The sequence below is a fragment of the Phycodurus eques genome, chromosome 17, assembly GCF_024500275.1.
Source record: "Phycodurus eques isolate BA_2022a chromosome 17, UOR_Pequ_1.1, whole genome shotgun sequence".
Lineage (NCBI taxonomy): Eukaryota > Metazoa > Chordata > Actinopteri > Syngnathiformes > Syngnathidae > Phycodurus > Phycodurus eques.
The window spans coordinates 537198-551912 of record NC_084541.1 but is presented as its reverse complement, the minus strand read 5'-3'; the positions used below and the strand labels follow the sequence as shown (position 1 = coordinate 551912).

At 41.6% G+C, this 14715-nt stretch overlaps 1 protein-coding gene across 1 annotated transcript; it reads left to right on the top strand.

Moving 5' to 3' along the window:
• The first annotated feature begins 1302 nt into the window (after positions 1-1302).
• f11r.1 (F11 receptor, tandem duplicate 1) lies at positions 1303-14353 on the top strand. Its single transcript, XM_061703160.1, has 10 exons — positions 1303-1608; positions 5465-5524; positions 6732-6848; positions 7075-7218; positions 10173-10375; positions 10488-10590; positions 13109-13216; positions 13685-13697; positions 13841-13904; positions 14048-14353. The coding sequence occupies exons 1-10, from the start codon at positions 1548-1550 to the stop codon at positions 14081-14083; spliced, it is 909 nt and encodes a 302-aa protein (XP_061559144.1). The 5' UTR covers positions 1303-1547; the 3' UTR covers positions 14084-14353.
• The last annotated feature ends 362 nt before the right edge of the window (positions 14354-14715 follow it).

Below are 14715 nucleotides of genomic sequence, written 5' to 3'. Positions count from 1 at the left end.
CCTTTTAATACATTTCATAATCAGCACCTCTGGTAAGTGTGAGATAGCGAATATAATTGTTTCATCTTTTTGTCATACTATTTGACAACAATTGATTCTGAACTGCTTCAGATGATACGCATGGATCTTTTGTGCGCTTTTACGATTGTGTTATTGTTCGGCGAGTTTTCCCTTGACGCCGCGCACCTCGACAAAAACCCGCGACCGCCGCGGTGGAGTTCGATGCGTCGGTTTGTTTCGGCGATGACGGAGTCATTGAAATGACACTTTTAGACATTCGCGGATACAAATATATTGATGTTTCCTGCCCCCGGTTCTCCCTTACGGTTTGATCATATATCCGTCCCTCTCCGGTGTTCTGGTTGATTGTATGCGATCGTACCTCCTTCTGTCTTTAGGTTTTTACCCGCCTGCAAAACCAATTTCCCCTCAAGGGCCAATCGAGTTGAATGGAATCGAACAGATACATTTCATCGTGAACATCAAAAAAGAGCGAACTGCTGAGCGGTGTTTGGCTGCGACAATACAGGTGGGCGGAATACAGTGCCATGTCAGTGTTTAGCGGCACCAATCAGGGCGAGAAGACAGAACAAGGGACAAAGACGGAGATTGCGTCTTTCGCCCATCGGCAAAATTGATCTCACTCGGGCCAAGATACCAAGTCCATACATCTCAAGGCACGATGGCACCGGTGTCAAACCGAAGGCCCGGGGGCCAGATCTGGCACGCCACGAAAGCGAATCACGTGCGCCAACTTCGAGTTTCTTGCTAAAACAGCGAAATTGCAAATGGACTTTAATTTGAATAACGTCGAGTTATCGCGAGCATTTTTGGGGGTTCCCCATCCCCGCGTCGAAAATCAAATGAAAAATAGTTGAAGCATTTTTTACAGGCTTGTGATTTCAAAAGTAGTTACCCATCAATTATTACATGCATTCATTTGAGTTCACGGTCATGACGGCCCTACAAGGGAACCCCTAACGAGGATGCGGCCCAGCGGGACACCCCTGCACTGCTGTACAAGAAGGCGCGTGTACCAAATGCACAGTAGTACTAGCTCCAAGTGCTTTTAGATCTCCACACCGGTAGTTTCACATGGTGCATTTCATACAACAACGTGACACCTGGCTGACGACTCATCTTGAAGACTTTTGCCCATAATTGGAGGAAGCGGAACTGGTATACAAAACAAGAAAGAATGTAGCCTATCTAAAGCCCCTCCCCCCCCCGCCCCGCCCCGCCCCGCCCCGCCCCGCCCCGCCCCGCTTCAGGTTGACCGAAACTTGCAGCAACCCACGTTTGCTTAATTCCAGCTCTTCCACCGGTGGAAAGTAGAAGTAGTTGTTCGACCCCCGGTCGCCGCTTTATCACCGCCCCGCCCCGCCCCGCCCGGCAGTGAAGTGTGCACCAGTTTGTGTTACCTGAACCCACGACGAGAGAGACGAAACAGGAGGAGCTTCGCTGACGTCCGCACCTGACGAGGAAGTACCGTTCGAGTGGATCACCTTTTGGGAACCTTGCTTCTGTGTGGCCTTTTAGACAAAACAATGAAGATGTTTTCCGGTCGCTTGGTTTGGGTGCTCTTCGTGTTCGCGCCCGCGGCGACAGGTGGGTTACAAAACCAACTCTCTGGTTTCCGCGACGAACTCTTTTCATGCTCGAACGTTCGACGTGACACGGATCCAGCAATAGCGTAACGAATCAAAGGCCGCACATTAGGACATTCAAGACGGACGTGGAAGAAGTTGAAATCGTTGTATACTCTCAGGAGATGTGTCCGCTTGTAACAGTCTACACGTCGAACAGTCTTTTGTCGGACCAAACGGTTCAAATTCCACCAATGTGAGGTGTTGGCGTTCGTCGCAGCATCGGGAAGTGAGCTGGGATACAAGAGCTGCGTTGAGAAGCATTTGGCCTGAATTCATCTGCTCGGTCAGTGACGAGAGTGTATTGTGCCAACGTGGTGATGTGGCGAGTCATTGTCCCTTCTGGAAGCGAAGTAACTCCTTAGAAACAGCTGCCCGTGTGACGCAGCGCAGTGCCACACTCAAAACTCAAACGCGTTCAATGAGATGTTTCTAAACGGCGTCCTTGATTATACGCCGTTAATTTGTGCGTCTGTTTTTAATTTGACAGATTCCCACACCACAACGGATGCAAACACCTCTAATGGTTTCAGTGGTAAAGGCAACATCTTTCCACTGGTCTTATTATTTTCTACGGCTAGTATTAGTACCCCCCCCCCCCCCCCCCCCCCACTCCTCCCTATGTTTTGGATTGTCCTCGAAAGACGTGCTTTCACGTAGGTTGTTGCAGTTTCGACGGTGGTTCAGCAACCCGGTGTTTTTCCCGGTGTCCACGCCCTGTAGGGCCAGAGTCTGACAAGCGCTGTTCAAACTTGTGTCGTCACTCCGGTGAGCGACTCTTGCGTTTTGACCTTGCGGTCGTTCGGCGTGATGACGACGACGGCGACGACGACGATCCGAGGTTTTCTGTCCTTTCGGTCGCGTCTGACCCGCGGAGAGACTCGTGCAACTCATTCCAGGCGTCGATCTAATTCAATGATTCCCGACCGGGGCGCCGTGGGAAACGATCCAATTTCACCTAAATTGACCCAAAGGTCGTATTTATTCATTACAAATATAAAATACATAGTTGTCCATCAATCCATGCCAGTGACAGGCAGAATAAGTGTGCTCTTCAAATTAAACAGCGTATCCACCAGTTGCCATTCATCAAATAGAATAAGTAATGGCTTCATGCGAGTACGTCAGCTTTGTGTTCAATTAAACGGGTCCAAAGCTCGCCCTCAGTAAATCGAGATGATTATCATTCTTTCGGCGGACAGTATAACCTCGATAAGACGGACTGTCGGGACAGAACGCCGTGTGCGAAAATGGTTTCCGTTCGTCCCCTAAAATGCTGTTGACAAAGTCTGTCAACTGCAGAATTGGCCACTGTTGTTTACTGGCGCTCTGGCATAACGTTGCCAGAGAAGGGGATCGACGTATCTCCGGGTCACAGATGTACAATAATAGTATGACGATGGAATATCTATCGTCTATTGTGCGTAGAGCAGGGAGAGAGTTGCATGGCTGCGGAGTGGACTCTGAGGAGTAAAAAAAAAAAAAAAACACAAGTCTTTGGAGTCTGGAATATGCTGTTTTTTTTGTGGTACAGTAAGTTTTTTTTTTTTTTGTCAAGCCGTTCATATTTGGCAACAGATTTGAATCTAGGCAGCACACGAATTCCCCGCGGCTCATGCAGCGACTCTCCTATGATGAGTACTGTGTGTCAACAATGTCACCACGACCAAGCACACCGGTGTCGTAGGTTTGGCTAAAATGTGAAACGTTCGAACGTTTTCAAGCTATTTTATATTTATTTACAATTAACTTTGTCCTGTACCAGTTGTTTTAGGCCACACAACTCATTTTGTACTGTACCGTAATATGGGTGCGTACGGCCTCCAAAAAAAAGTGCTGCAATGTAACGGGCGACCCGCTGCCGCTATTAGTCTGTTCTATTGAACTTCCACTGTATATACGTTTTGTGTCATTTCAGAATGTTGGTGTGCAGTGCGATTTTTCCAATGTAAAATTGGGTACTTTGGCTCAATAAAGGTTGGGGAAGCAATGTGATAACCTGTAATGGAAAAATGTCAAAAAGTGATGCATTCCCTTCATCTCAGTTGATCTCTGCCTGTTGCAACTTCTTGTCTTCAACCTTATACCGTATTATTTGAATGGCCTCTCCAGGCCTTTAATTCCCATCCTCAAATTTATTGAGCCCTATAATTTACTTCTAGTGCCATCTTGGCTCCTTGCATGACTTTTTCCTGTCGACTGCTATGGCAAAATTCAGACAAGGGAATATTAGGTTATGAGAATGAACTCCATCAGTCACAGTGGTGGCAAATGTAGTCTCACACAGTCCTGACTGACACGTGTGTAAAAAGACTATAGTAAACGTAGAAGTACACATTCAACTCCTGGAGTAAAAGTAAAAAGATACTCTGAAATGTACAAATAGATTTTTACTGTCACTTAGTTACAATACCCATTTTAATAACTTGGTACAGCAACAAAAAAAATGCTTCTGCGCAAAAAATGATTCTCTTTTATTAACTTGTGCAATTCTCCTAAGAAATAAAAACACTGACACACTATCAAAAGAACATGTTCCTTCACATCGCTTTGCTAACATTGTGAAACTGAGTAACTCCAATGCTAAATTAGCAAATGATAACGGCCCCCCCTTGTGGTTATTAGGCTGGAACAAGACAGGACGACTCTTTAGGTGTTCACCACAAATATTTCTGGAGCTGACATCAAACAATTCTCTCAAATAAGGCCGTTAAAGGGGGATATCTTGCTTCTCTGAATCTCTTCCCGTCGTTAACTTCAATGCTCATTGGTTCGTGTTTCTCCATATGTCATTGCTCTTTTGGTTTTTTCTGTCTTTTTCTGCCCAAGATGTTAATCAGTCAATCAAGATCTCAACTGCAGTTACATCTTTTTTTTTTTTTTTTTTTTTATACATTGTGTTGTCATCCGCGGAGGTTTCAAAAAGTAACAAGCCTATTTTGACAAAAGGAGTAGGAAATTTGTTTTCAAATGTACAGAGTAAAAGTAAAACGCTGCTAGAAAAATCAATTCTCAAGTACAGTACAGATCGCTGAACAATCTCCGCAAGTACACTACTGAAGTATTTGTACTTTGGTACTTCCCACCATGGAAGTGCTGAAATGTCAGACCCAGCTGGAGGAAGTATATCTCGGCCTTGCTCTCCCGGTGGAACCAGGTGAGGTGGCCATGGACAACGAGATCTGGGCATCCTTACTTAGTCAGACTTTTAAAGGCAATGGCTTCTTTTAAACTCATTAGACCAGTGGTTCTCAAACGTTTTACATCAAGTACCACCTAAACAAAGTACTTAGCTCTCCCAGTACCACCATCATGATCAACATTAAAATACAGTAGTGCAGAAGGCTCAAGTGTTAATAAAAAATGAAACACAAGTTTTCCTAAAAAATATCTTTATTATTGTATGCCACTGTAAATGATGGACAGTTTCAACCTTAACACTTTGCTTAAACATAGGAAAATAGCAAAAAAAAAAAAAAAACCCTCTACTTAAATAATAATTAAATTCAAATATATTGCATTTCAAATTCAACAAAAAAAACAAATCATTCTTAAAGATGAAATGAAAATGTATATAACACAGATGTTAATTACAACAGAACTGTACTCGGGCAGTGATTCTTTTCCCTACCAAAAATGGAAGCCAACGTACGACTAGTCGTACCTGTGCCACAATGCGGGTTTACCTAATGTTGTGGCCGGGGGGGGGGGTTATATTTCTGTTGTTTTGTACATGTTTTTTCTGTTATAAAATCGGTAATATCATTAACACATATATATATATATATATATATATTTTTTTTTTTTTTTCTCAACAGGTGTAAGTGGCTTTTCAGTTACCACTTCCGATGCAAACGTGCAAGTTAAAGAAAATGAAGGTGAGTTTAAAACGCACCCAAACACAATAGCTAAAGACTGAACACAGATGAAAGATTTGTTTGGTGCGTGGCATCATGATTGTGTGCCATTTATGGCAAGGGACAGTGCTTCAGACGGTCTGTCTGTCTTTCTAATGTAGGGTATTTTTTGTGGCTTAGTTGCGTAATCAGAAAATAATAATTCGATTCATGCTGTTTTTGTAGTAATTTCCTTCGTGTTTGTTTGACTTCCTGTTCCCTGTTGGCTCTCTCTCAGCTGTATCAAACATTTTTGTCATGGATCATATTGTACTCAGGGTTTCCCTCAGTGCGCTGTTATTCCACCATATTCCTGTACATGTATCATTGCATCATCCTATTTTCACATGCGTAAAAAATTGTTGGCTGACTGGTTTTCAAATCAGAAGTCGAGTGTAATCATTTGTTCAATTCGTTGTAAAAAGGGGTTTGGTTACAAATAGAAATCCTTGCAATAGCTCAACATTATAAGCAGTGAAGACAATTTGCAATTTTGGTCCAGGTTTTAGGAAGAAACATAAAAAGATGATTTGCTTTAGCGAGCCACTTAAAAGATGTGACGGCCCAGATCTGCCACCCGGGCTGCAGGACACCTGTGCTCTCGGGGCATGGCATGGCAAAATCACCCCCTCCGTTGTCATTCCAACAGCGTATTGCGTGTGGCTGACGTATGCCACTTTTTTCATTGGGGCAATTTTGGTTGAGCCCTATCAGCTCTGCCAGTCAAAAAGCGGCTGCACATTTGATGCCTTTTATTTGTGTTCAGTGGGGAAGCTTGAAAGGTATGTGTTGTGACATGACATCATTCCTGCCTTCCATCATTTCATTTATGTCCGTAGTTTGTTATATTTATTCAGTTGCAAGAATTTTGCCTCTTGGTGTTCTTCATCGTAATATGATTACAAACTACAGTGGATCCCTGCTATCTGCGGAGGATGAAGAATAGTGAAAATCAGGGTTGGTTCCACCCCCCAAAAAGAAAACACAAAGACAAATAAAAAATTTTAAAAAAAAAGAAAAAGTATTTATTTTTATTGAGTTATTTATTTGTAATTGAAATGAGCGTATATGTGAATCTGCAGGTGCCGAACCAGTGCTATGCGCGGGTCCACTGTATTCGTGCTTGTTCACAGCATGTGTATACTTTTTTTTTTTTCGTTAATTTTTTGTGTGCTCACTACTCTTACAGGGGTTGATCTTACATGCTCTTATTCTGCGGACTTTGGTTCAAGTGCGAGGGTGGAGTGGAAGTTCAAGGACCTTACAGGGTCACAGAAATATGTCTATTATGATGGGAAACCCACAGGTAAGTTGTTTGCTACTAAATATCTGCAAGGTTGCTGGGCCACATCTAGTTGATACCCTTGTACATACTGTAGAAATCCCGCTTTATTATAACAGTCAGTTTTCCCAAATCGAACCTCTGACAGCACCAGACACAGTTAATAAGTAACAAAAAAGAAAAAAAGCACGCTACAAGCTGGCAGAGATGTGCATTGTGCGTGGCTGTTAATGTGCAACCTTTCCCACAGCACCATATTCCAACCGTGTCACGATGTATGGCAGCAATCTGAGATTCAGCAAGGTGACCCGTAACGATAATGGAGTGTACGACTGTGAGGTGTCTGGTGTCAATAGCCAGTTTGGGGAGGCCAGGGTGAAACTCACAGTTCTTGGTAAATATCTCCACGGGAATTCGTCTCTCTTTCTGCTTTGTGTGATTTGGTGATCATTGTAGCTGTGTTACAACTTGTGGCAAGACATTTTAGAGAGCTTTAGAAGATATGGCTGTTAGATTGACATGCTCAAAACCACAAACATATTAAATAATGTTAGGATTTTAACCCTTTACATGCACATTATATCTGAACGATTGAGTTTTTATTCCACCCCCCCCCCCCCCCCCCAAACAAACAAACAAACAAACAAATAAACAAAAGTTAATTGTAATGGGGATTTGGATTTGGTGGTGATACAGTGAGTCTTGGCTCTCTCAAATATTAGCAGTAAAATTGATTTAACGGTAGTAGTATTTTGAAGTTTTAAATAACCATAACACATTTCCCCACGTATCTGGAGGAAAAGGTTATGGCAAAAGGAATAAGGAAGGGGAGAAAATTCTTGTGTGCCGAGAGTGTCAACATGGCTCGAGTGAATACTTCTGTGAGAAGCCGGATGAGCACCTCATCACATACAAAATTGGAGGAAATGTGACACAAATTGACCAAACGCTTTGGCCATAGTTCCAAAAGATATGTTTGACGCAAACACAACACTGCTCATCAGCAATAAATAGTCCCATACCTACAGCGAAGCATGCTGTTGGCAGCATCATGTTTTGGGGCTGTTTTTTTTCCAGCTGGCACTGGGGCCTTAGACATGCTGGATGGAATTATTAACAGTTTAAAATAGCAGTCAATTTTAAGACAAAATCTTCTGCTAAGAAAGCAAAAAAACAAAAAACTGTCAGGAAAAACCTAGTAGAACATATGTTCTGAACTTTATTTGGGGTTTATCAGACAAACTTTAAATGGTAATTATTTAAATAGGCCACAACAATGCAACAATTAATTTAGATTTTCTCATGACAAACTGCACAAACATTATTTAAAGAGCCATGGGGGGTCTCGCACACCGTGCTATTCAAGCTAGGACCGCCACTGCACACATGCACTAGGTTTATTTGTATTTATTTATTTATTTATTTTTGTGCTGCGTGCTGAATTACTTTTTGAACTTTTAAGTCGTGATGACTAGCTTGGTTCAACTGGCGATTGTCGTCTCAGTTTTGGGACATACCTGGCCGTGTGTCCTCTCGGTAGTTTCTTTTTAGGGTCACACAGTACCAACTCGAACGTATAAGTGGGCCGCGAGGACTCGAGAAGAAGTCTTAGTTTGCTGAATTAAAGCCCAAGGAAATTGCCGAGATGTACCTACCTTTGCCATATTGTCTGCGTGTTTCCCCATCTGCGGCGCACATTTCAACATCTGATCATCATTAACATTTATTGTACTAACTGAAACCTCTTTTGAAAACTTCCAACAACAAAAGACAACCAGAAAGCATGAAACATGTGCTTGAGAGAAACATACTGTACTCCAGTTTGTTCTCTCCTCACTAATTAAATGACACCTCCACCATGCTACAGTGGATATAAAGTCTACATACCCCTGTTCACATGCCACCATTAATGTGACCTATAACCTGTACAACTGTACAAAGGTAAACTTGCTAAAACTGTTTTTTTTCTTTGTCCAGAGTCTTCGGACAAAGTTAAATACATGTGCCGTAATTTCGTGTATAATACGCTCTCGAGTATAATGCGCACGCCCAAAGTTGACTCGAAGAGACGGAAAAAACCCTTCTTCTTATGTATAATGTGCACCCATGACCTTCTCTCTCCGTTAGTGTGGTATGGTATTAGGGGACTGACTTAAAACAGTATTTTAACAACTATACAACAGCGCTAGGCACGCTATAAAATCCTCTGATAGCGAGCTGCCATGTTTTTACAACGACATCATCCCGGCGGCTTGCTGTCAGAGGATTTCTCGGTGTGCCAAGCGCTGTTGTATAGTTGTTAAAATGCTGTTTTAAATCAGTCTCCTAATCTCTGTGTGCATGAAACAATACAATAAGTCTATGCCAACATTGAGACAGCCAACACGGTAAACGGTTACTTGCACTTTTGCACTGATGGTTTTTAGCGTTTATTTTAGTCTTCAAGCGCTGATAACGCACAAAAAAAGCTTGACGAGCTAAAACTTCACCGTAGCAACTTTGCATCACAATGAATTGGGAGAAAATTCACAGATGTTGTCTCACAGTATCTCAAACACTAACCTTGTGCCTCATCGGTGGGTACGCAAAGGAATCAGTGTTTTATAGCATTTGGTTCCATCCATTTAAAAATAAAAAATAAAAAAAATCACAGCTGCCGTGTGAAGTTACTTTTCGAGCCAAAATGCTGACTTCCGAGGCACACCCTTCACAATAAAAGGGAAGTCAAGTTAAAACTTGCACCTATAAAACATTTGACGTGATGAAATGGAATCGGAACCGGAATCGCTCAAATTCAAACGATGCCCAACCCTAATCACAGCTTCAATACTTACACACAATAAAGGAGTAGATGAACTACAACATTTTAAATTTGAACCTAAATCTGATGTAAATTTATAAATCACAAGATTTAAAATGGATAGCTTTTCTAAAACATCTACTCATATACCTAATTTCGTGGTGATGGAATTTTCCCAACTTTTATTATACCCATGTATAATGCGCACTATTGATTTTTGAAGATTTTTTGGGGGGAAAATGTTTATTATGCACGAGTAATTACAGTAAGTCATTTATTTATACAAATATAATATCATGCATGTCAACACGAACGAAGCCCAAACACAGTCGATGGTCATCTTTGGTGGATGTGGTGACATCTTGTGTTTATTTAAAAAAAAAAAAAACATTGAAAGTTTCTACGGGTGCGTTGAAACACAAGCGAGACGGATTTGCCAAACGCGGAAGTAGTTTGCATATAGCGGATTATCCACCTGCATACCTTCAATTGTCAACACCATGTTACAATGGGTGAGTGAAGCTAAAGAAAACCGTTATTCCCCGCAGTACCTCCGTCACCACCCTTGTGTCGGATCCCCACCTCAGTGACAACTGGCAAGAGTACTATCCTGTCCTGCCACGATGGCGACGGCTCACCCCCTCCGCAGTACAAGTGGTACCGAAACGACGTCCTCCTGCCACCTGAGCCCAGCAAGATTTCCGGCTTCCAGAACAGTACCTATATGCTGAACTCTGCGAATGGCAACCTGGTCAGCTACAATTCTCTGCTCTCTTCAACATCTTTACTGCCTCTTTTATGTATTTACTTTTAAAACAAAAGGAATAACTCTTTTCAACCCTACCATACCTATGTCTTCTCAGGAGTTTCCCTCTGTCAAAAAGATGGATACGGCACAGTACTCCTGTGAGGCTTTCAACATTGCTGGTCCTCCTCAGCGCTGTAGAGCTGTGAAAATGGAAGTCCGTGAGTGCACCTTATTCATTTCCCAAGCTAGAATTGCAGTAAGACAATCTTCGAAACTGTTTTATCTAGCAAAGTGCTACAAGCCTACACCTTACAGGCAATGAACTTCCCAATCTACAGTAAATCACGGCTATCCAACTTGAAAAAATCCATCCGGACACATCGTTTTGTGGCACAAAAGCCTGAAAAGGGTCAAGTAATAATGATAATAGTACATCAGCTTTGTATACCGCTTTTCTTAATACTCAGATGCTTTAGGACACTTAAATTGGTCTCATTGACTTTTAATCATTTTTCATACTGCGGTTGTATTTTCTCCCCCCAATTTTTACCTCATTATTTGATGTAACAAGCTTTTATTTTATTCTTTTTTTTTTTTTTTTTTTACGAAAGCATCTTTTAAAATAAATTCCACAATCCTCGTGTACTTGAGTATCTGCTTGCCACTATTTTACTTTACATCTCGTTCCAAAATAAGTTATCCATTTGTTTGTTAAAAAACAGTCAAATACAGGGGTAATTATGGAATACAATGCATCAGTTGTACAGCCACATGAGGGCAACCCTAACTGCGATGAGCCCTCCAATGAATCTAGTTTGAGAACCCTGATAGTTGGATACAGTGACTTTCACCGAAATAGGAACTTTATGTACAACTTGTCACATGACTCTAGATCAGGGGTGGGTAAACAAAAACAGGCACTATTGTGTTAATACTTAGATTTACTTTTAATGGGAACAGTGTTGTTTTGTTGATCACCTTTTTATGCCAGTGCATCAAAGTCTGGTGCTAGTTTTGCTGTGGCAAATCTCAGAATACATCTGAGGTGTTCACCACTCAGCTGGGATCTGTAGGATGTTTTGTTGGTGTTCATCACACATGTAGAACCAAACACCACCAGCATCCTCTGTGCCATCTACCAGATTTTTGGAAATTTGTCTGCGCTTCATGAAGCATAAAACTTGAAATTCTCTTTTAAGACAGTTTCACATTGGCGATCAATCAGTTCCATCTGCAGCTCCCGTGGCGCTGTTTCAGGGTCTTGTGTGAGGGGACATGACACCAGCTGAAGTGACTTGTCAATTTTTCCAAAATCAGAGAATCAATGGCATCATTCTCCATTCTCCGGTCTTCTAGTCATTTCCTGTATTTGTTTCACATGTCAAGGATCCTCTTTCAGTGTGGGGAAATGAACAAAGGACTTGACATTTGCTTTGACAATAAAGCTAGCTTGGTTTTGAAGGCTCTGATGTTTGTATACATTTCATGCGCAAACTGGTCTTCCCTTTGTAGCTTCATGTTCAGCTCATTCATACTGTATGCCAGTATGTCCACATCCATCCCATCCATTTTCTGAGCCGCTTCTCCTCACGAGGGTCGCGGGCGTGCCGGAGTCTATCCCAGCTGTCATCGGGCAGGAGGCGGGGTACACCCTGAACCGGTTGCCAACCAATCGCAGGGCACATACAAACAGACAACCATTCGCACTCACAGTCACACCTACGGGCAATTTAGAGTTGTCAGCAAAAGCGAAATCACACAGCCAATCTGTGTCACTCTGCTCAGGAAAATCGTCAAGTTTTCTCCAGTGACCCCAAAAAAGGGGGTCCTGTTCGAGCTCCCACACTCGATGGCCCACTTTCCCCGAACTTAACCAGCGGACATTTGAGTGGTAAAACAAGTCCTGGTGATCAGCGTCAGTTTCTTTGAGAAACTGACGATGCCGATAGGCCCTCGCACGAATAAAGTTAAGGACTTTTATAACTGGCTCTGCTACATGGTCAAGCTGCAGTACAACTTTACAAAGTGCTTCCTGGTGTATTATGCAGTGTAGGAAAATTACCTCCTGCTCAGGGTTGTCCTCTTTTTAGGAGCCCGATGTTCTTTCCAGTCAGATTTGGCGATCCATCTGTCCATCCATTCTCAACACCACTTATACAGTTCAGGGTCGCTGGGCGCTGGAGCTTATCCCGGCTTGCAAGCTTGATTTTAACCGCTGAGCCATAGCCATCAGTTCCTGCGTTGATTGGCTGTTAGAAAACCTGGTGTATTTACCATTACAGAGACATGAACAAATTATTTTGGTCCAATGCTGCGGTTGACACGAGCATTGGGTGCTGGTCCAACAAAATAAGCACTGTGTAAGAGTACTTAATGTGAAAAACATGTTAAGGTTCACCAAGCAATTGCTACCTGGAGGTAATATTCCAATGACAATCTGTAAAACTGTACATGTTTATGTTAAAATTCCAATTTTACCTGAAGCATTAAATGTACATTAAAAACAAGTTATGATTTCATTCTATCCACCGACGTTTTACAAGTCTTATTATACTGAATGTAACCGTTAATTTTGCATAATATAAATTGTACATTGTGGTGATGCGGTGAGGCCACATCATACACCGTCTACAGCTTTTATGTGTTCATGTGCAGTTGGATGAATATGCTTATGCTTAATGGTAATTAAGTGAAAGAGCTTCAAAATGACTTTCCATCACCATACTATTCTTTAAGGTGACATAAACACCGGAGGCATTGTTGCTGGGGTAATTGTGGCTCTGCTGTTGCTTGTCCTGCTCGCTCTGGGAATTTGGTATGCTCACAAGAAAGGATACCTGCCTCGTGAGTACACGCTTGAGCATTCTTTGGGGCCTTGTTATATACTGCATATATGTATGTATATCTGTATATAAATATCTATCTATGTGTGTGTGTGCGTGTGTGTGTGTGTGTGTGTGTGTGTGCGTGCACACGTTTGCTATTGTGATGAGGTCATATAGAAAATGACAGCCCAAGTTATCAATAAGGAAGTGGCACTTGTGCAGAATAGCCACTGAATGGAATAAGGGCGCTCGGTACTGATACAGTGGGGGAGGGACGACTCATGCAAAGGCCTGCTTGTGTCATCAGGCCTGGTTTTAGTGCAATTCAGTACGAAATTGTTCTCAGTCTTTGCACGTTTTCAGCACTTGTCTTCAAGCATACTCTATTTAATGTATTTAGAAAAACAAAAATGTCTTGAAAGAGTCATTTGTAAAGCTTATAAGATGTAAGTGTCCAACTGCTGACTTGGTGTCCTTCTTATTATAGGAATGACTGAAAGGTAAGAATATTTCCTTTTTTTTTTTTTAATTAGACAATGGATTACATCAGACAATCAATTTCCACTGTACCTAAACTGATGTGTAAATTTTCCCCCAAAGAGTATGAATGTAAATTGATTTAAGTCTCTGAAATGTCTTGCAGCAAGCAAAAAACCAACGTGGTGTACCAGCCACCTTTGGTGTATGATGGTGAGGAGGAGGATGATGTAAGTATGACTCTGCCTTGCATTTTCACAACTTTTCATATGTTCTATAAATGCATACAAATGTTTGCTTTGCCTTTCCCAGATTTAGGTCCAATACAGAAAATATTCAAATGATGTAATTACGTGATTTGTTTGTTTCGTAGAGCGAGTTCAAGCAGAAGTCATCGTTTGTGGTGTAGTCTTCAAGCACCAAGCCTTGCTGGTTTTAATTGTTTGAGTGTGCTTTTGCTGTTTTTACATGCCATCTTCACACTTTTTGTATAATATGGTAGATCCTGTTCAGTTTTTACCATTCTGTAAATATAGCATTTTTCGTTCATGCTGTTTGTAAAATCAGTCCTCCTTACCGGCCTTTTGTGTGACAGCCAGACTTTGTAATATTTTCGATTAACATTGCATTTAAAATACTGTACAATTTCTTGCAGAAATAAATTTGTTACGTTCTCAAATTCGGTTTGCCTGTGACTTCAGTTTGAAAACTTCATGGGTTAAACTGTTTCAAACAGGGTTGATTTACTCTGTTTCCTGTGCAGTGATTTTATTTTGTTAAAAGCACAAAATTATGTGTGAACTACAGGAGAGTATGTAGTGCTTTTAACAATTTTTTTTAAATATTAAAATAAACATTGTATAGTCTTACCACAGCTATGAACTCTTTTCTTGAAGATTGCTTTTACTTTCTGGTAGTTTATACTCCAACAGTCATGCGCATACAGGGTTGATATGGCCGGATGTTGGTACATACAGTATGAATTTATACACTATCTGACATTGAATATTTATCTGGGGAACCTGTATGTGTTGCTGAATG